General features: G+C 40.0%; 1 protein-coding gene across 2 annotated transcripts in view; it reads left to right on the top strand.

The window, feature by feature from the left end:
* Positions 1 to 20454, top strand: part of RABGAP1L (RAB GTPase activating protein 1 like) — a 232786-nt gene that overhangs the window by 153050 nt on the left and 59282 nt on the right. Inside the window, exon 18 of one of the 2 annotated variants that reach the window (XM_066555794.1) lies at positions 1256 to 1297. In XM_066555794.1, the coding sequence (XP_066411891.1) occupies positions 1256 to 1297 (42 nt within the window). Of the gene's footprint in view, positions 1 to 1255; positions 1298 to 14601; positions 15224 to 20454 lie in introns of those variants that run through there. The other variant, XM_066555795.1, reaches the window with a different exon arrangement.

The raw sequence follows: 20454 nt of genomic DNA on the forward strand, positions 1-20454 counted from the left end.
CAATTGTGACCTCTAGTGGGAAAAACCAGTTTCTTATCAATGGTAATGCAGTGAATTGCAAAGTAATTGAGTGTTGCAATATTCATTATGTCTGATGTTGCAGCATTTTTAGGACTCATTAATGGTACAATCCCTGCAAGGCACTGTACTATCTATGTTAAAAATACAATTTATTCCCAAGAAAGCTCCTGTAAAGTCCCAGCATGTTTTTATAAAAGCTAATTTTTATAGAAACATGGTCTCAGGCTTTCAGAAAGAGGATTTGGAAACACATTCAATTGCAGAAGCAGAAATTGCTTGGAGAACATTTCCTTGTCACAAGTTTTGTTGTTATCCCACAACAATAAAATATAATTGCAGTATTATTTGTGTGCAAATCTGTTGAGATGTTTCTAGATACCAGCTCTGGGAGCCATTGTTAGAAAAGATTTATCATGCCATTAAACAAAGCAAGAAGATTTGGAAAATATAATTCAGGAAAATAGTCTGACAACGAAGTACATGGTACAGCAAACAAGAACTGCATATGGTATTTTTCATATTTGGATGAAGACAGAGTTGTTTATAATCTTAAATTATCAACATATGTAGGCTGCAGACTTTCTTTAATCTTCAAATAACTGCCTATTCTCCCTGTATTTCTCACTGAATGCATTTCTCAACATTTGTATTTCCAGCTTTTGCAAACCAGCAAGCAACTACTGGATGTAGACAGCAGCTTGTTTGCCTTGAAATAGTTTTGACTTTTGACTAAACACAGTAAAAAAAGAGGTGTCTTTTGTACTTGTGGGGTTGTCTTTGTTATATTTTGGGGTTTTTTTACAGTTTGAGTATGCAAGATTGTACCTGATAAATCATAGCTAAGCTTGGTTACTTAACAAAAATCTATCACCTGCAATATTTATTATTATTATTATAATGCATTTTGCTGCTGCCCTGCTGATGCCAATATTTGTTATTCTGTTCATGGAAGGCAGCACTGCCAGGCACTGAAACAGAGGGAGGGACAGCCTGCCACATCCCCAGCACCTGAGTCACTCACTGAAGTTTCCCAAAGCCCCAAAAAGCTGAGATCTTCCCCCAGAGTGGGAGTTTGGAAACTGCCTTGGGGCTTCAATGAGGAACTTCCAAGGGTAGCAGGAAAAGGGAGGTGTTCCCTAGGGACTTATATTGAGTTTTGATGCCACAAAATGATAAGTATGAAAAGGGGTTTGTATGCTGGCACTGATTGAAGTCTCCTTCCTCTTATTTTCAGGGTATGAATATCATCTTCCATGTGGCTTTGGCTCTTTTAAAGGTAAGTAATTTTTTTAAACCTTTATTTTGTTTTATTAAACTAAAACACTGATTATCTTAATGTCATGTCTAAAGGAACAATAATAGTGGGACCTCTGGAGAAGGGAATGAAGGAGAAATATCCATTTGCATAGAGATGTCTTCAAAATTGCACTTATGATAGATATGCTTTTATTAAACTTAATAATATCATAAAGCTTGTGGAACAAGGGATACAGTCTAAAGATTTAAATGTCTCGTGTAATTACTGTGAAGAAAACAATTCAGATTCATTTCACAGCATATCTGTTTTGTGTCTGGGTTCTTTTGTATAAAACATGATTGACTGGTATCAAATGTATTTGTGATACTGAGAGAGGAAAAGAAATCTCTAATATGGGGAACTTCTGTGTCACCATCATATTTTCTGAAAAATCCTCTTTGCCCAGGATTCTTCTCCTGGGAAGCTGAGAGGCCTCAGAGAAAAGGAAAACAATATTATCTCATTTGCCTCTCCTGTGTTTTGCTGCTTTGGAATGTGGTTTGGAGATTGTTTATCCAACAGGTGGTTGGTTGATTGGTTTCATATGAATTGTTTTAATTTAATGACCGATCATGGTCAGGCTGTGTTGGGCTCTGGAGAGAGTCACGAGATTCATTAGCATTCTTTGTAGCCTTCTGTTTGTATCCTTTCTCTATTCTTTAATATAGAGCAGAGCAATTTGAAATTTTCAAATAATTTCATGCATATTTGCACAGAATCATGGCATCTCCTGAGGTGGGGGGGACCAAAGGATCACTGAGTCCCACTTGAGGGCAGGTGAATTCAGGGAAGTACTGCAGTGTGGGCAGGAAACAGCGCATATCCTTATGGTGAGGAAATGTCCAAAATAACCTGTGTTTTACACAAATTATGTAGAAAATGGGAACTCTCTACCTCAATGCATGTATTTAATGAAGACTCCTATAAACAGGAAATTGGTTTCATATATCTTTCCAGGGAAGTGCTCCTACACAAATTGAAATTTGTAAAAAGGAGGAAGGGAAATGCATGCTCTTTTCTTCCTGTTTCATGTTTTATTTGCAGCTGTGGGAGCTTTTTAATATGCCATTTTTCCAGGCCAGTATGAGTAATGGGTAATCTGGTAGGTTATGGCATGCTGCTGAGAGGAATAGTGGATTTGTCTTTACAAACAAGCTGTGGGTCTGCTGGGAGATAAAACCAGCACTGGGAGATAAAAGAAACAATGGGAATGATTCCATTGATTGATGAATAGAAAAAGAGATTTGCTTTTACAAATAAACTTTAGGTTTGCTGATAAATTAGACATTGAAAGATGAAAGAAACAATGGGGAAGAAAAACCCCTAAATTCCATAAGAATTAAAAATTAAAAGGGAGGGTTATACATGAGAGGGAAATCTTTGGTATCAGGCATTCCAGGAAATCTGTACCTTTCAAGTACCTGAGCCAATGGGGAAAGAGAGAAGGGAAATGTGGCTGGGAAAATGGGATAAAAAGGAGGCTGTGTCCTCCAAAAATTTGAGAGATCCCAGAGGAATGTCCCATGGCCTCTCCCTTTATTCAAATAAAGTCAAAGGACTCCTCTGTCTCCTTTTTGGACATAAACCTCTGGCGTTTGTGGGTTAATTTTCCGAACACTAGTGAGGAAGGGAAAGGAAGAACCCAGCCCACAGCCAGCAGGTTTGCTGCTGTCATGGTAGGAACAGGTTCTGGGAAGAGGCAGAGGTGCCAACTCAGGGATCTTAAAGCTAAAGAAGAAAAGGAAGAGAATTTGCACAGAGCTGCAGATGGCTGACAGGGTTTTCAGGGAAGGAGAACTGAGTTCAATTTAATTATGAAGGATGGCTTTGGGACCACCTGCTGCTGTGAGAGGGAAGGGTTGAACCAAGGTTAGCAGCAGAACAAGTGTTTAGAAAATATAACTTTGGAAATAATGAAATAATTCATGGGTGTCATACAGCAAATAAGGAATCTTTTCCTGCTGAGCAATTAGCCCAATTTAAATTAGCCCAATTTAAATTAACCCAATTTAACCACAAGCGTTCTGTCTTCATTTTACATATACCCCATGACATGCTGCTTCTCCAGTTGAATGTTTCTATTTGGATATTCCAGAGGAAAATTGTGGCATTCACATTCTCTGAAAAATCCCCTTGCCCAGGATTTTGCTCCTGGGAAGCTCAGAAGCCTCAGAGGAAAGGAAAACAATTCTTATCTCATTTGCTTCTCCTGTGTTTTGCTCACATGTGGAATGTGTTTGGAGATTGTTTACCCACAGGTGATTGTTTCATTGGATTCTGCTGGGAGTTGTTTTCACTCTTTGGCCAATCAGTGCCAAGCTGTGTCAAGACTTTGGAAAGTTTTCAATATTATCTTTTAGCATTGTGTAAATATTATTCCTATATTCTTCAATATAGTTTAGTATAACAGTCTTTATTACAATATAATATCATAAAATAATACATTAACCTTCTAAGAACATAAAGTCAAATTCATCATTCCTTCCTTCATCTGGGCACCCCACAAATACAGTAGAAAATTCAATAATTTAATTTGTCACTCTTATTTATAAGTATTTCTAACTTAAAGAGTTTGGTTTAATTCTGCTTGTGGCAGTGGTAGTAATTCTTCTTGCATGTGTGTGCTGTAGCTGCCTGTTCTAGCAGTAATTGACACTAAATGAATGGTAAAGAAGGTTTTATGTGAGAAAGTATTTCTGTAGTGCAGCCAAACAAAGAAAATTGAGGTGAGAAAGGTAAGATTCTAAATCAGAAACACTCACCTAAGAGCACAGTTCCACAGGGGCATGGAGATGGAGCTGGTGCTTACATAAAATTGAATTAACATTCTAATTTGCTTTCAGCAAGAATTGCTCTTCTGTTAGGGAAGAAAATAGTTGAGAATGAAGTCATTTTTGTCCTGTTCAAATGTGTTCATAATCTCTCCTAATCATTAGGAGCAAAGTGGTTTAGTGTGGTGCTCATTTCAAGTTATAGAACCTGAATGTGCTGCAGAAAAACTGCTTTAAAAAGTGTTTCAAAGCTCTTGTCTGCTCTGATTCTGGAATGAATAAAAACAACTCCTAAGGATTTGTTCTTTGTTAAAACAGAGCAATTATTCTCTCATCCACAACCTCTTGGATTATTTTAAATTTGGATAAGGGAATCCTTCATCAGTGGAATACTGCAGCTGTTATTGTGTAAATGCCATTTTCCTTGCCTCTAGTGAAGTGTGTGAATGCAAATCCCTCACTAAACAGCAGTGGAAAGAAGCTTTTATCTGGAACTCTCCTGCACCCAGGGCTGTGTGTCACAGGGAGTGCTGTTAGTTTGGAAATGACAGCGCTACTTCTGTGACCAATTGCCTGAGACATCTCGGTGCAGTCATCCTTAGAAAATAAACATTTGAGACACGCAGGAATCCTTCCCCTTCCCTTCTCCCACACTCTGAGTATGCTTGCAGCAATGAACAGCTAGAGAATTAAAGCTCCTTAGCTGTGAAAGCCAAGTTTGGGCATTAATCTGATTTCTTATCAAAGGCAAACATGAATTTCTGTTCTGTAGCATCCAAATGTGCTGCACAGCCTGCTCAGGGTCCCCAGCTGGTGGCACTGTCTCACACTGGGAGTCATTGATTTGCATCATGCAGGGACTGCATCTGAATTACCCTTCAGGATCCTGAGCTGCTGGAAATCCTGACTCCTCACCTCTCATTTTCTGAGCATTGGAAAATGCAGTGAAGCACTGGCATGTGAGGAGAACCTCAGTGTGGAAAAAGACAGCATAAAAATCTGTGGTTTAAAACAACAAACAGCATTGATATTTTCATTTTTTAAATCCCAATTAAGGTGATTAATGAGAATGACAGAGGAAAATATCCTCTTCCAGTGCCAGCACACTTCCTAATCCCATGTGTCATCAGCTAGTTTGTTTCTTTGCTGGAAATTAAAAGCATTAAAATCCTCACATATGCTAAGAAAAATAAATAAATTGTAAGCTTCCTTTCTTATTTTAGTATTTCATAAAATCATAGAATGTCCTGAGCTGGAGGGGACCCCCAAAAACCATCAAAGTCCAGCTCCTGTCCCTGCCCAGACCCCCCAACAATCCCAGCCTGTGCATCCCTGGGAGCTTTGTCCAAACCCTCCTGGGGCTCTGGCAGCCTTGGGGCTGTGCCCATGCCCTGGGGAGCCTGGGCAGTGCCAGCACCCTCTGGGGAAGAGCCTTTCCCTGAGATCCAACCTAAACTGTGGTGTTGTGAGGTCCCCAAGACGAGGTGAGAGATGAGAATTTGACTCCCATGTTCTCAGAAGGCTGATTTATTATATTATGATATTATAGTAAAAGAAAATGCTACACTAAAACTATACTAAACTATAGAGAAAGGATACAGACAGAAGGGTAAAAAAGAATAAATAATAAAAACCTGTGACTGACCGGAGTCCCAACACCGCTGGACTGGGATTGGGCATTAAGTAAAAACAATTCACATTGAACGAATCAAAGATACACCTGTTGATAAGCAACCTCCAAAGCACATTCCAAAGCAATCAGATAATTATTGTTTACAATTCTTTTCTGAGGCTTCTCAGGAGAAAAATCCTGGGCAAAGAAGATTTTTCAGAGAGTATCATAGTGACATGAAACCTCCCCTGACCCAGCTGCAGCTGTTCCCTTGGGTTCTATCACTGGTCACCAGAGGGATTTCACTGACTCATTCTTACATCTTTTGATCTTTATGATCTTAGAACTTGGCAAAACTAGCTAAAGGCTAAGTTTGTTTTGGAATTAGCAAACTGAGGCAGGGATTAAAATACATGATTGTGCAGAATTCAGGCTCTAGATTCACTACTGTTGTGGCTGCTGATTCCTGAAAAGGCAGGGAAGAGCATATGGTCACTGGAAATGTAAGAATGAACCAGAGGCTTTAAAAATAGGTGCATGTCCAAACCTTTCATTTTTACAGTTCATCTCCTCACAGAGTTTGTGATTCACAACACTTAACATTTGGCTTATTGAGTTTAATCTGTGTGATTGTTAAAAATGTGTTGCTTAATGCTAGGGGAAAGCCACAGTTCTGATCAGGAAGGTTTATAATACTGAAAAGAAAATGGGTAGAAAAGACTGAGAAATGTTTTTGTTACTGCTTGTGTTTTCCAGACAGTGCTTTGTTATCTTACAGAGATTTACTCTGGTCCCTCTAACATCTTAAACCCTAAATCCTAAACTTTCCTAAATCATTCCTAGAATTCAGGTCAAGGTGAGCAGCATTTCTAATGGGTCTTGTGAGTTCTGACACTCACTCCTCCTCTCTGCATGTGATAGGAGATATCTGAGGGTTACACAAACAGGAGTTGTGTTTCTTGGTCATTTCTGCTGGCACCTTTCAGTCTCAAAGCCCTTTGTGTCAGTCACTGTCCCAGACATCAGGGAGCACTATCCCAGCTACAATGGCAGGGATGGCAGAGATAGATTCTAAAAGAAAGAAAATTACCTTGGATAAGGAGGGTTATTTATTACCTTTATTGCATTCTGTATCTGGACTGAAAAGGACCTCCTGGGCTGAAGAACTGCTTCTCTGCTTTGTTGTGCCATTATGTGACACAGCATCTATTTCAGAACCTGCACCAGCAGCTTTCAGAACTGTGCTGGAAGGCCATTTCTCTTAGTCCTGATGAGATTTATTACTGATGGTTTTACCCTCAGCTACTCTTACATCAGCATTGTCCTTCAACTTAAACAGTTCCCTTCCAGCACCACTCCCACTTGCTTGTGTCACCTTGAAATGTTGATAGATCCCATTCTCATTGTTTATTAAATAACCCAGTGCTCTCAGGGTTGTTGAGCTCCTGTGCATCTTCTGCATCACCTCCAGAGGTGACTGGATCTTTAACAGAGGTCACATCATGTTGTATTTTCTTATTTCTAAAGATTTTTGCTCTGATAACTGAGGACTGTCTTGTGCTCTTATGTTTGTGTGAAATATTATTCCTGACTAATCAGAGAGTTCCTCAAATACTGTGTCCCCACCTTAGAAGGGAATTTGTGTAATAGCAAAAATTCTGTATAAAATTGGGCTGTACTTCTGTATACATTGACATTTCAATTCTTAAGGAGCACATCATCAATTGTAGGTTTTCTTTTTTTCACTTTGTCTTCCTTGGGCAGACATCTGACCTAACCCCTCTCAGATTTTACCCAGATCAGTTCTCTCCTGAATTTCTACTTGCAACAGAACCTTCAAATCAGATCTGAAATTTTGTTCTGTGTTAAAAGCACGGTTCAAAGCTTTCTGCTTGTGAGAAGTGGAGGTAGTCAGAGCAGTCATCTGTCTTTGAGCACCTTAGCTCCTGCTGATCATGGGAAAGTTCTACCCATTCCCTCAGGGATGTGTGGCTGCCAGGGGAAGCTGAAATGACCAGCAGGACATCCCTTGGGATGGTGCCTCCCTTTGTGATCTGCTCCTGAAATTATCACTTGCCACAATCTAGCCTGGGGCATTAAGGCTTCAAAAGTAGTGTTGTCTTTTAAGGAAATGAAAAAGGAAAAACACAAGGGGTTCAAGTCATCACAGCAAGTAAGAAAATCAGGTTTATCCTTTATATGAAAGCAAGCAATATAAGAAAAAGTTGAGTGACCAGCTTCTTCCATATCTTACAGAAATTCTGTATAATCTTGTTGGCTAAACCTCTGAAGCCAGTGAAGACTGCACCAGGTGCTTGTTTTAGGTAAAACTTGCATATTGCCAATGCAGATAATTCAGAAATGTCAATTGCCTTTGAGTCAGGAATGAAATTATGGCAGTTACTGTAATTTTTGGAGAGGTACCAGATGAAAAGTGCACTAAGACTGTAGGTAACATCACTTAGGCTTTGTGTTGAAGAGTTAATGTGGTTGTTTGATTCTTGCTCTGTTCTTTCTTTGCATTTGCAATGGCTTGAGGAGCCTGAACTGATTTTTAAGTCAGCATTGCTTTAGGCCAGGAGTTGACAAAGTGACAATCTGGACTCCTTCCCAGCCAGAACTGGATTTGATTCTAGGTGAGTTGGTTTAGTCCACTGTATAACTGCATTATATTTTCAAAAGACTCATCTCAAGAAAAAAATCAGAAATGTCCACATTAGAATCTAAGGCAGAATAGATGTCCTTTATTTTGATACCCCCTTTTTTATATCTTCTTCATGTAACTGATCTCAGGGTAAGAGCTGACACCTGAGGAAGCGTAGAGGATCCTGACTCTTTGGAGCTAGAGATCAGAACAATCTCTTCTCATTTAAGGCCTTCTGCATTGAGCAGAGCACAAGAAATTCAGGCTTTAAGAGGCTCTCACATTACTGGTTTTGTATTTCTAGTTTCTAAATTGAAGATTTCCTTAAATTTTAAGCTTTGCTGGGCTACTCCCTCTACTCCCAAAAACCTGTCCTGGGTGACTTGTTGGAGATGATCTCTTCAGAAAGAGAAATCTGTGCCTGAAAATGTCCAGAATCATTCAACTTCCTGACCACTGATTTTCCAGCCTTAATATAACAAATTTTCTGGTTTTAGAAGTCCACATTTATTTGTGTGTTGAAAATCCATCCTGTGCTGATTAGTTACTCTCTCTGCCCATTTGATCTTCTCCTCACATCTAAAATCAGTTCTATTCTGATTAGATGAATGTTCACCCTAAGTTTGGAATTTTGAGGTGGAGACATACTCCCTTTTCAAAAGGAGGATTGATAGCAGAGAAAATAACATGAAATTTGTTGACCTGAATTTCTCTAGCAACACTGAACCCTGATTTAGGTAATAATGACTCCTATTATATCATGTGTTGGTAATTCTAGATGTTGGAAAGATAAGATGGTGTTTTCAGGATTATATACAGCTCTGACTGAAACCATTATTTTTATTATAATTATTTAAAATAATTATTAAATATTTATATATAAAAATAAATATTTTAATTATTTTGTTATAATTATTTTAAGTATAATTTAAATATAGTGTGTCTATCTTAGGTACATAGCAAATCTTATCATTCTTTGGGAAAATATTTTCTCCAAGTGTGTAATTGAAGTGAATGAAAACAAACAAATCATCATTCCACACCAGCCTTGTACTGGCTTGTCTGCCCCAGTGTCTTGTTGCCAGCAGCAGATATGTGGCAAAGACTTCTAAGGATTTTCTTTTGCCTCTGGCAATTTGTGTCCTGAAAACTCTGAGAAAGAAGTGGTGTCTCATGTTTAATAATTCTGCATGGATTGTTATTTCATGACTTTTTTTTGTTGGCTTTTTGAACACATGTAAGTGAGTACCCCAGAGATTTTCTCAGTTTAATGATGATTTTGTTTGCTTTGGACCCTGTGACATTCATGTGAGGTTCCTGTGTCAGCAGGCATTTTGGACACTTGGTATCTCTTCACTTTCTCCCCTACACTCAGGACTTTAGAAGCCTACATATCCCTCATCAGTTTCTGTTTTCCAGGCTTAATAATCACAGTCTGTTTGTATCTCCTCCTTTTGGAGCCTTCTGATTCTCTCTAAATATTTCTCCATCTCTGTTATTCCTTTTTTGAAAATGGAGGATCAGCATGGTGAATGATACCAGAGAAGAATTCCACATGAAGTTTTTGAAGAATAATGGTGTTCTCTGGTTAGATCTCTGCTCTTTCCATGTTAGCTCCCAGCATTTGATGCATTTTGTTGACCTGCACTGTGCACTGATCTGATATTTTCATAGGACTCTCCTCGGTGAGCCCCAAGATCCATTTCTGAGTAGCAATTGTCAGCTCTCAGTCTATCATTTATGTGGAAAATTGATGCTGTTCTCCATATGCAGCAATTTACATTTACCTGCTTTGACTTTCCTTGGCTGTTCTACTGCCCAGTCACACTCAGTCTTTTATGGCCCTTCTGCAGTTCTTTATTGTAACCCCTGTCTTTAAATCCCTGAATAATTTAGGAGATCTGCACACAGTCATCCCATCCTTCATCCTCTTCCCAAGCTGTTCAAGAACCAAGCAGCATGGATCCCTGCTGGAACCTGCTGTGGAAACCAGTTGGTTTCATGTGTTCTCTCTGTGTATAACAATCAAGATGTCGCCTTTGCTAAATCCAGCTAACACAGCTGTAATTAGCCATGAAGAACAGAAAACACAAAGTAATTTCTGCTAAGAGGGGTAAATTCTTACTGTGGCCATGATGTCATTCCTGTGGATTTTCAGAGCTGTTCTGGTGCTGAATGTCTTATCCTTTGACAGGAGTAGACTAATGTCACTGCCATGTCTTCTGAAAAATCCCTTTGCCAGGATTTCTTCTCCTGGGAAGCTGAGAAGTCTCAGAGAAAAATTATCTTGTTTGCTTCTCCTGTGTTTTGCTGCTTTGGAATGTGGCTGGAGATTGTTTATCCAACATGTGAATTGTTTAAATTTAATGACCAACCACAGCCAGCTGTGTCAGGACTCTGGAATAAGTCACCAGTTTTTTATTAGTATCTTGTTAAGCCTTCTGTCTGTATCCTTTCTCTATTCTTTAGTATAGTTTTAGTATAGCATGATAATATAATATAATATAATATAATATAATATAATATAATATAATATAATATAATATAATATAATATAATATAATATAATATAATATAATATAATATAATATAATATAATATAATATATATGCCTTCTAAGAATATGGAGTCAGATTCTCAATTCCTCCTTTATCCTGAGGACCCTGAAAATACCACAGACTTCAAATATAACCTTTTCTTTTTTCTTCCCATCTTAGTCTATTTAGCTCTACAAAGTCAGTCCTTTTTACCACTGAAATACAGATATTTAATATTTTAAAATACAGAGATTTATAAAGGACTGCCCATCAAGATCCTTGGTATCTTGGTACAGAATTTAGATAATTTCAAGTAATGTTCTGTATGGTTTTGTTTACTATGAGACTATTTTGGCATTAATTTCTTCTGAGTTCAGCGGGTCTCAGCTGTATGAGTCTGAGCAGCTCTGAACTGCATCAGAGCCGTGTGAGTGAGCAGGCATTTCATAGACAGGAAGGCCAGAAACAGAATTTACCTGCACTTACAGACCAGATAGTCCATGAGATGGAAGTCAAAGCACAAGTAATGTTTGTTCATCCTCAGATATCTTAGTTTCTGCCTTAGTTACTACCTTTTGGGCCATTTTTAGGTTTTAAATTCACTTCAGTCAGGCCCTTCTGAAGAATTTTGGACAGTAATCCAATGGCATACATGAAGGAAAAATCACAATTCCTGGTCAGACATGGATAAAAAATAAGTTATTATAAGTTATAATGTTCAGTGAGAATATGGAAATAAATAAGAATGGTAGGAAATGTAAAAATCTGAATGATGGTTTACAGTTACACTGTGTGAAAGGAGTTGCTGAAAAACATGGAATAATGGATTTCAGCTGATAAAATTAAGGAGATTTTTTTGGTCAGGCCTTGGAAGTTTTTGTATTTGAAACCTCTTCTTAAAAAAAATCCAGGCCTGATGTAGAAAATATAATGATGGTAGTAGACTACATCTCTTGGGAAGGTAATCCTGCAGGTACTTTTCCTCATTCCTAAAAATTTGCACCTCATTTATAACCTGAATTCATCTGGTTTTCCCCTCTAACTATTGGATCCCATTACAAATCTTTAGACTTCCAGACTTTATTGAATCATCAGTTAATTCCATTTTTCATAGGCCTAGACCTTAACCAAAATGAACCAAACCTGAATTTCTGTGAGGATCAGAGCTATTAGCTGAATAAAGTCTGACTTACACAATAAAGAATTAAAGGCTTTTGATGCTGCTGGTGCTCTGAATTCCCCATCCTATTGCCTGTTTAGCCCTTGGGTCACTGGTGGCTCTGTGCCTGGTCAGTTCTGTAATTCTTCCCAGCACCCACACTTCCACAGCTCTTACTTCTTCCTTTTTTAATGTTTTGAGCAAGGTTTTCATTCACATAGAGCAGCAGAACCTGATGTTTCTTGAATATCACACTTCCCAGCATGTGTTTAACACAGAATTCAGAAACAGGCAAAGCTGCCTCCTTTCCTTTAAACCCTTTCCCTACAAACATTTCTGGTGTGTAACCTGTGCTGGGTTGGGCACCTGTGTGCAGAGTCACAGGCTGAAAAACAAACCTGAATCTCTGGAACTGCCTGTGGATGGAGCCTGGAAAAAATGGGAGAGTTCCCATCCTGCCCAGAGCCTTAAACTGGAATGAAATATGTGTTGGTTGTGGCTTCTGTGCACAAGGCCCTCAGTGAACACCTGCATCTCAGCCTGGCAGAATTGCAGCAGCCTCTGCAGAATTTCACCTGCAGAGCACCGGTTTGTAAGCTGGGGGATTGAAATCAGCTGGCAGAGCACCATCTGTGCTGGCAGCCTGTTCACTACTGCACATCTGCAGGGCCCTCAGCTGAGGCAATCCTGGATCATCAGCCTTGAGGCCCCACTGGCATCCTCTGGTGCCTTGGACCTCTGATTTCTCTTTAATGCTTTTACCAACTCCTTCATGTGTCACCTCAAGCCAACTACTTCAAATATCACTCCCTATCCCCCTATATATATATACTAAGATTCTGTATTTTTATATATATAACAATACAGAATCTTAGTATAATTATATCCAGTTCATTTTCACTCGATGATTTCCATATTTTAGCTATTCATTAACATGTTTATTCCTTTAAATCAGTGACCCCATCCTATGGATATTTACATTCTATTAGTATTTGAAGTAAATATGTTTTTTTCTTGATATGTTAGGAAAATTATTTTTAGAGATTAAATATACAGTTACAGAAGTGTTTGCCATTGGTGTGGTTTAGAGGTTCTCGCAATATTTTAAATTATGAGCTTTATGCTAGAAATAATATGAAGTATTTCTGTCTGTTGCAATTGAACAGCAATTGGAAACGGCTGTTGTTCTGTTACACACCCCATTTTATGGTGAGGCTAAAACAAAGGAGCATAAAGATGTGGAAAACGCCAATCACTTGTTTTTAAAATTTTAAAAGTTTAATAGTAATAAAATGGTTATAAAAATAGTAATGCCATTAGAGTAATAATAATTTGGACAATTTGGGTTAGGACAATATGAGACAATAGAAACAAAGAGTTACAGAGAGTCCGAGTACCTTTTTCTGGGCAAGCACGAGCCCAAAAAAGGACACCCATTAACAAAGGATTAACCCTTAAAAACAACAGCCTGTTGCATATTCATACATCTCATACATGATGCATAAATTCCATTCAAACACAGGATTCTGTCTGGTCATCATCAGCTTCTTCCTCTGAATCCTGACAGTGCCTTCGAGGCAGGCAGAAGTTCTTTTCTTCTGATAATGCAGCAATAAATTCTTTTTCTCTGAAAGATTCAGGTGTCCTGTGGCTGCTATCTCAGTGCGAGTCCTTTCTTTTAAAAAAAAGCATCCTACATAGCATAGTTTCTATTTTAACATTTCTTATAACCTGAAACTGATTCTAGTAGTGTGTTAACTGATATTTAACACCCTACTTAAGAGAATTAATACAGCATCACTTTCTAACACAACACATGTAATATTCATTTGAAAATTTGCGAAAAGCCAATCATCAAACGGGCATTTTTCACAAAGCCGCGTTTTCCAAGCCCAGCCGTGTGAGCTGGAGCAGCACCTGCCGGGCTGCGTGTGGCAGATGGCCGAGGCAGGTGGGCTGTGCTGTGCACAGGGAGGTGCCGGGCCGCTCCAGGTGTGACATCATTGCATTCTGCTCACAAACGTGCGGCGCTTTTCTAGAATCCATCCAAACGCGTGTGCTGACATCGCTCACTCCCTGTCTGCCCATCGCCTCCGGATTTAGAAACACCTCCCGAGAGCGCAGCGCTGGTGTTTTGCATGGCTGAGTTTCACCCACAGGCGGGCCGGGCGCATCCGCACAGCCTGGCCCCTCTCCGGTGCCATTGGCAGGGTTAGGCTGCCCTGCCCTGCCCTGCCCCACCCACACCGTGGCTGTTTCATCATTCCCGAGCAGACTGCATGTACGAGCGATTCCATCGGCCGGGAGGCCGATCCCTCCCCGCTAGGGAGCCTAGAAGGATGCGGCTGATGTGCTGCTGATGGAACAGCCAGAGCCCAGCCGAGAGCTGACGGAGGGTGGGAGCCGTCCGTCCGTCCGTGCTCACCATTGGTTTCTTATTACGGCATTCTCCCCCTGAGAGGCTCCCGGTGCCCAGGCACCCCCTCCTCCTCCTCCTCCTCCTCCTCCTGTTTCCCCTCCTCCTGCTGCTCCCAGCCCCCCTTTCCCACCCGTTCGTGGCTGATGCTGAGCTGTCGGAGCAGGATTGCAATGAGCTCATCCTTTTCTCTGTGCAGCCTCACAACTGCCCGGGCTCTGCTGCCCTTCCCGGCTCCCGCACACCCGCACTGAGCCCCCGCAGCTCGCCCTTGCTCTGCTCCCAGCCCAGCTGCTCCGTCCGTGCTCGTTCCCTGCCATTTTCCTGCTTTTTATGTGCATTTTTAGATCCATGGTTTCTCTGGTTTGTTTTTCAAATCTCCTTCGGACTCTGGCTGAGCCAGCACGGTGGATCATATTTTTCCTTGATTCTTAGCAAAGATGCTTTTCTCCTCCTGAGAGGCCAAAGGGGCGTTGCTGGAGCAGCCATCCAAACCCATTCCAGAGACTGGAGGCTGGCTCTCCTCATCTTGCACTTTTGGAAATTGCCGTTCATAAAGCCTCTTCTTCTCACTCTGGATTCTTACTACTTGCTGCTCATGGAAGAAGGGGTACCTTGCAAAAGCCCGGCTGCCAAGCTCACCCCACCTGCCAAGAAGTCCCAGGACATGCACGACGAGAGGAGCAAGCTGGTGAATGAATACGCGTGTCGGGTGCTGGAACTTCTGGGCATGGGGCATCGCCTCTTTGTGCCTCGGCTGCTTGCGGTGAGATCACCTTTTCATGAAATGAATTCCTTGGGAATTGGCCATTCTCCCCCTCAGCCCTGCCTCTGCCCCCAGGAGGGACGAGAGGGCTCTTGTTTTTTCCTCTCAGCTCTTCATGATCTATCTCTTAACCACTGAGTCCTTCTTTCTGATGTTAGCTCAGCAAGGCTGGGCACTAGTCCTGCTAATGGGGACCAGTGCCACTCCTTAACTAGCTTGAAGGATCATCAGCCAGGGCTGAATCATAAAAAAACCATCTTTCTAAATCCCTGAGTGCTTTTGTTCTCAGTAATGATTCCAGATAAGCAGTGTGCCCAGTCACCTTCTAGGTACTGATGCCAAATGCATTAATGGTCAGCATTTCAGATTTTATACTTTTCACACCATAGGTTGGCTTTACAGACTCATTTAAAAATCAGACTGTGTTGATGCATTTTGGCTGTTTCTGTGCTTGGTTTTGGAAAGGCAGTTGACAGTATGTAAAAAAGTTGAAAATGCCTGTGTAGAATGATCTGGGAAATAAATTGTTAAAGGTGTTTTCATCCATCATGGCAAATGCTGTCTGTGTGGGGGGTGCCTGCAGTTGGTGTGCCATGCTATGGCACAGAGAGCATGCTTTTATCATTTCTGCTGCTGTACAAAGCAGCCCCAAACCCATAAAAATCCAGGAAGTGGCAAATCCAGGAGTCAGTGCCTAGACCTGGCTGTGTCTGCTCAGGGTGCTGTAACCACGCCTGGCTGCAGCTCTGTCCCTGGCCTGGCACACCAGAATGGCATTTCTGTGTGATCCATGGGAACAGAGTCTTTTCCTGCTCCCCCCCATTTCCTGTGGTGCCTTTCCTTTATTCCCACACCCATATGGTGGTTATACACAGTGACCTGTCCATTTTTTTTTCATCCTGCTAAACCCATCTTGGTGCTGCTCAGGATCCACAGGAATCCATGTGCTCTGTGTGTTACAACCTGTTCAGTGGTACAGACAGCGTGGGTGCTTGGAACACTGTGTCCCTGCTCTGGGAGATACCAAATAAAAACCAAAAATTCACATTACTCCAGTGCAGCTTGATTTGGGGATTTACTTTAGAATTGAGTCTAGTCCCTGATGATGTGTGGTTTGAGCTGTTGGGTGTGTTATCATTATTCCAGTTATCTCCCAGTGTACCAAAACACTCATCCTGCTGATGGTTTTTCTTTGGGCAAGGGCTGCCAAATCACCCTGAATTGTGCTGTGATGAGCTCTAAGGAAAGCAGAGACAAAACCACCGAGCCCTTTTTCACCTGACTTAACCAGGCTTTGTATCTGGCCCATGGAGAACACCAGGCAATTTCACATCCCTTATCTTCCAGGCTTTGCTGAGTGGCATAGTATTGTTTATTAAAAGGAAATAAAGAGTGTGAAGAAGGTAAAATAATACAAATAGTGCTTTGTGTAATGAGAGAGCCTTGACTTGCAGAGTCAATGTGATTCCCTGTCAGGTTTTATTAGTCAAATGTGCCTCTCCTGACACACAGGCCTTTTGACACACACCCTTCTCAGAAAGGAGAGACTATGTTCTGATAATATGTTAAAAATGAGACATCTCTGAGGACCAGGAATTTGTACTTTAATCAGTACTGAAGATCCTTCAAAACATCAGTGTTTCATAAAATTAAACACTTTTTTTTTTTTTGAATGTGCATACCTTCTCTCTCTGCTGTGGTTTTGGGGATAAATGCCTGGGGTGGGTAAACCATGTGTCATTGCACGTTATATGATAAATGCAATCTATAACCTCTATGCCAGTCTTAGAAAAATTCTGATCACCTCCTACCTGAGCACACTTCTGGGCAGTAGAACAGCACCAGTTCTGGGGGGTTTGCTCCCTTTGGAATGACCCAGAGTGGGTGAAGCCAGGAGATTTTCTTACCCACCTGCATCAGTTCTGTGTGTGGCAGAATGAACTTTGCCATGTAAGTTTGGAACTGCATAGAAAGGCAGGGGGGAAGAGGGATATCACACAGTATGCACAAGATCAGTGCTGTGGTTGTGGATCCCAACTCTCCACTCACAAACCTTGAGGTGTTTGTTTTTTTTTTTCCACAGCATTTTTGTACCAGTGGGTTAACAGAGAGCATGGATTTAATTTAGGAAGTGTTTGATAATATAGCATAAAAAATGCCAGCAAAGGAGTTTGGTGTATTGCCCTAGAAGTGTGTTCTGATGTTACTGCAGCACAGTTTTGTCCACCAAACTTGCCCAGGCCTGGAGCCCAAGTTTATCCAGCTCAGAAGGTCAGGGGATTTACATTTCCTCTGTGAAATGGAAATTGCACTGGGCAGCTCTCAGCTCTGTGGCTCCTGTCAAGGGGCAGCACAGAGCAAAGTCCTGCAGCATGCAGCACTGCACTCTGGGTCAGCAAGAAATAGCTGGTGTACCTTGGTTTTACACTGTGTATCTTCTTTAAGAAGTTAAAACCAGAACTTTTTTTAAGAAGTTAAAATCTGTGTGATATAGGCAATAAGTAACAAAAGATACTTTCATATTTTAAATATTATATCTATATATAATATATATTATCATATTATATATAATCTATACTATATATTTATCTAAACAAATACTGTATGTATATAAATATATGTAAATGTATGTATATAAATGTATATACATATATTTATGTATATAAATGTATGTATATACATCTGTACATTTTATGTACATAAATATATATGTGTATATATTTATATACATAAAATATAAATATCATATTAGTGTATATGTATATCGATATATACATTTAATAATAATAAAATTCATATTTATGTATATAAATACTGAAAAATTGGAGGATACTTACAAATACTTTGAGTGTGCCAGAAGCAAATTTAATAGTAAAGCATGGCCAGGTTCTTTTGAGTCTGCAACTTCTTGGCCTCATTTCTGACACACATTCAATAACGTGTAAAACAGGTGGTTTATGCTCACTGACATTCTACAGGAATCTAAATAGATACCAAAAATTCCATGGAAATAAGTATTTTTATCTGTTTTTATGAAGGAGGAAGAACTAAATTAAGGATGTGCAGTGTGGTTCATCCAAAATTTCTTCTGTTATGTTAGTTCCCAGGTGGGAATAAGAGTTTTGATAGAGTCAGTAATAAATGAAGCTGTAGGATTAATAATTGAAGACAGAGAAATTAAATTAAAGAAAAAATCCAAGGCTTTTCACTTTGTCTTAATCACAGTTTCCTAAATATTTTGGTAAAAGTAGTAGTAACATTATTTATTAAAAAAAAAAAAGAATTAACATTGTCTAGTTCTCTCAAATTCTGTTCTTGCTTTTTGAACATTTGCTATTTTTCCAAACTTTACCTTTAGATTTGAAAGCTTTGCTAATACTTTTGGGAAAGGGCTTTTCCTAATTTTCAACTCATTCATTTAAGATAATTTTATGACTATATTGAAATACTTAAGTGATGTGGGAAGAACATTTGAGAATCCATTATTTAGTCAAACCTTAGAATGCAAACTGAGCCTTTGGGTCATAATTCTGACTGAGTCTCTTTATTTGTTTGGGTTTGAAAATAGATTTTAATCAAAAATATGTTGATTTAAAGAGAACATCTATAATAATAAAAAACTTTACTGAAGTTCCCAAATGCACAAAAATGCAACGCACCTGCCAAACTTTAATGATTAATTCATTAAACTTACAGATTATTTAGTAAGAGAAATCAGCTGTTTAGAAATCAGCTGTTGATGAGTTTCAGGAGTTGAATGATTTCAACCAAGGATTTACAAATCTCTGCTTCTCAAACAACTGACAGAAGTTTCCAGAGAAATCTTTATAATTTATTGATTAAAGTCACAAAATGTCAAGAAACGTGAATCCTGAGGTGCCAAAATTTCTATTTTTCACTTTTTTTCTTGTAATTTTAATAGTGAAACTAGTATTTTGATGAACAGATGATTTTAAGGAAACGAAAATATTTTCAGTGAAGTAGAAGGAACTGACATGCCTGGGCTCTATCACTCATTTAACCAACCTGTACAATTTGATGGTTTGCAGTTTTCATAGCTATAATCTTAGCTGAGCAAACTCTGTTAGAGAAGTTCTTATTTCCATGATCTTATGGGATTTTCTTTGACTATGGATTTTTTAGCATGGAGAACTCAAAGTTGTCAATAGTTACAGTTGAATAAATGTAATTTTGGGGGGACTGTTAAAAATAGCACTCTGACAACAATTCAGGCAGAGGCCTGGGAAAATTAAATCTGATTTGAAATGTTTTGCACAGAATTTCTGTAAAGGAAGGGAAGAGGAGGGGATTGGATGTGCAGGAGCATCCCAGGAAGGCAATCTGGCAATGTAATTGGGAAATCTGTTTGAATTGGGTAGTGATGGCAGATACCAACATGGCTGAGAACAAAGGAAGAGAGATGAGCTGGGTATCAAAATAGAAATTTTTCCTAATATCCATTAGATTGGACATTAGTAAAAATTTCTTCCCTGGAGGGGTGCTCAGGTATTGTAACAGGCTGCCTGGGGAGTGATGAAAGAATTCCAAAGATGTGCAGATGTGGCCATTAGGAACATGGTTCAGCAGTGGTCTTGGCAGTTCTGGGTAAGTGCTTGGGCTCAATGATCCTAGAGGGCTTTTCCAACCTTAACAATTTTATGATCCCATGAAGCCTTTACTGCTTTTCCACCACTGTTATCCACTGAACTTCCCTGGAAGCCCTTGGGCTCCAGCACGGGTTTGGCAGTGGTCCTGGGCACAGCCAGCTGCTCCCACCACACTCAGCAGCTTCCAACAACCAGCCCAGTGGGGGTATGATGAAACAGTGATCTGCCTTTAAGTGTGGCAAGAGCACTTACAGCCTCAGCAAGACTCATCCAGGGGAAGGGTGATGTTGGCCATGGTGGATCTAATTCATCCCATACCAACTGCTTGGGCTTTCTGTCAACACTTCAGCCTCATCAGATTGGGCCTCAGCCAAGTTGTGCAGCTGCCAATGATTGTGGCCAGGATCAGATGGGATTGTTTGTAAAGCTGAACTTTTCATGGTTGTGGCCAGGATCAGATGGGATGGTTTGTAAAGCTGAACATTTCATGGTTGTGGACGGGATCATATGGGATGGTTTGTAAAGCTGAACATTTCATGGTTGTGGACAGGATCAGATGGGATGGTTTGTCAAGCTGGATGTTTCATGGTTGTGGACAGGATCAGATGGGATGGTTTGTAAAGC

Source organism: Molothrus aeneus, chromosome 9, assembly GCF_037042795.1.
Source record: "Molothrus aeneus isolate 106 chromosome 9, BPBGC_Maene_1.0, whole genome shotgun sequence".
Taxonomy (NCBI): domain Eukaryota; kingdom Metazoa; phylum Chordata; class Aves; order Passeriformes; family Icteridae; genus Molothrus; species Molothrus aeneus.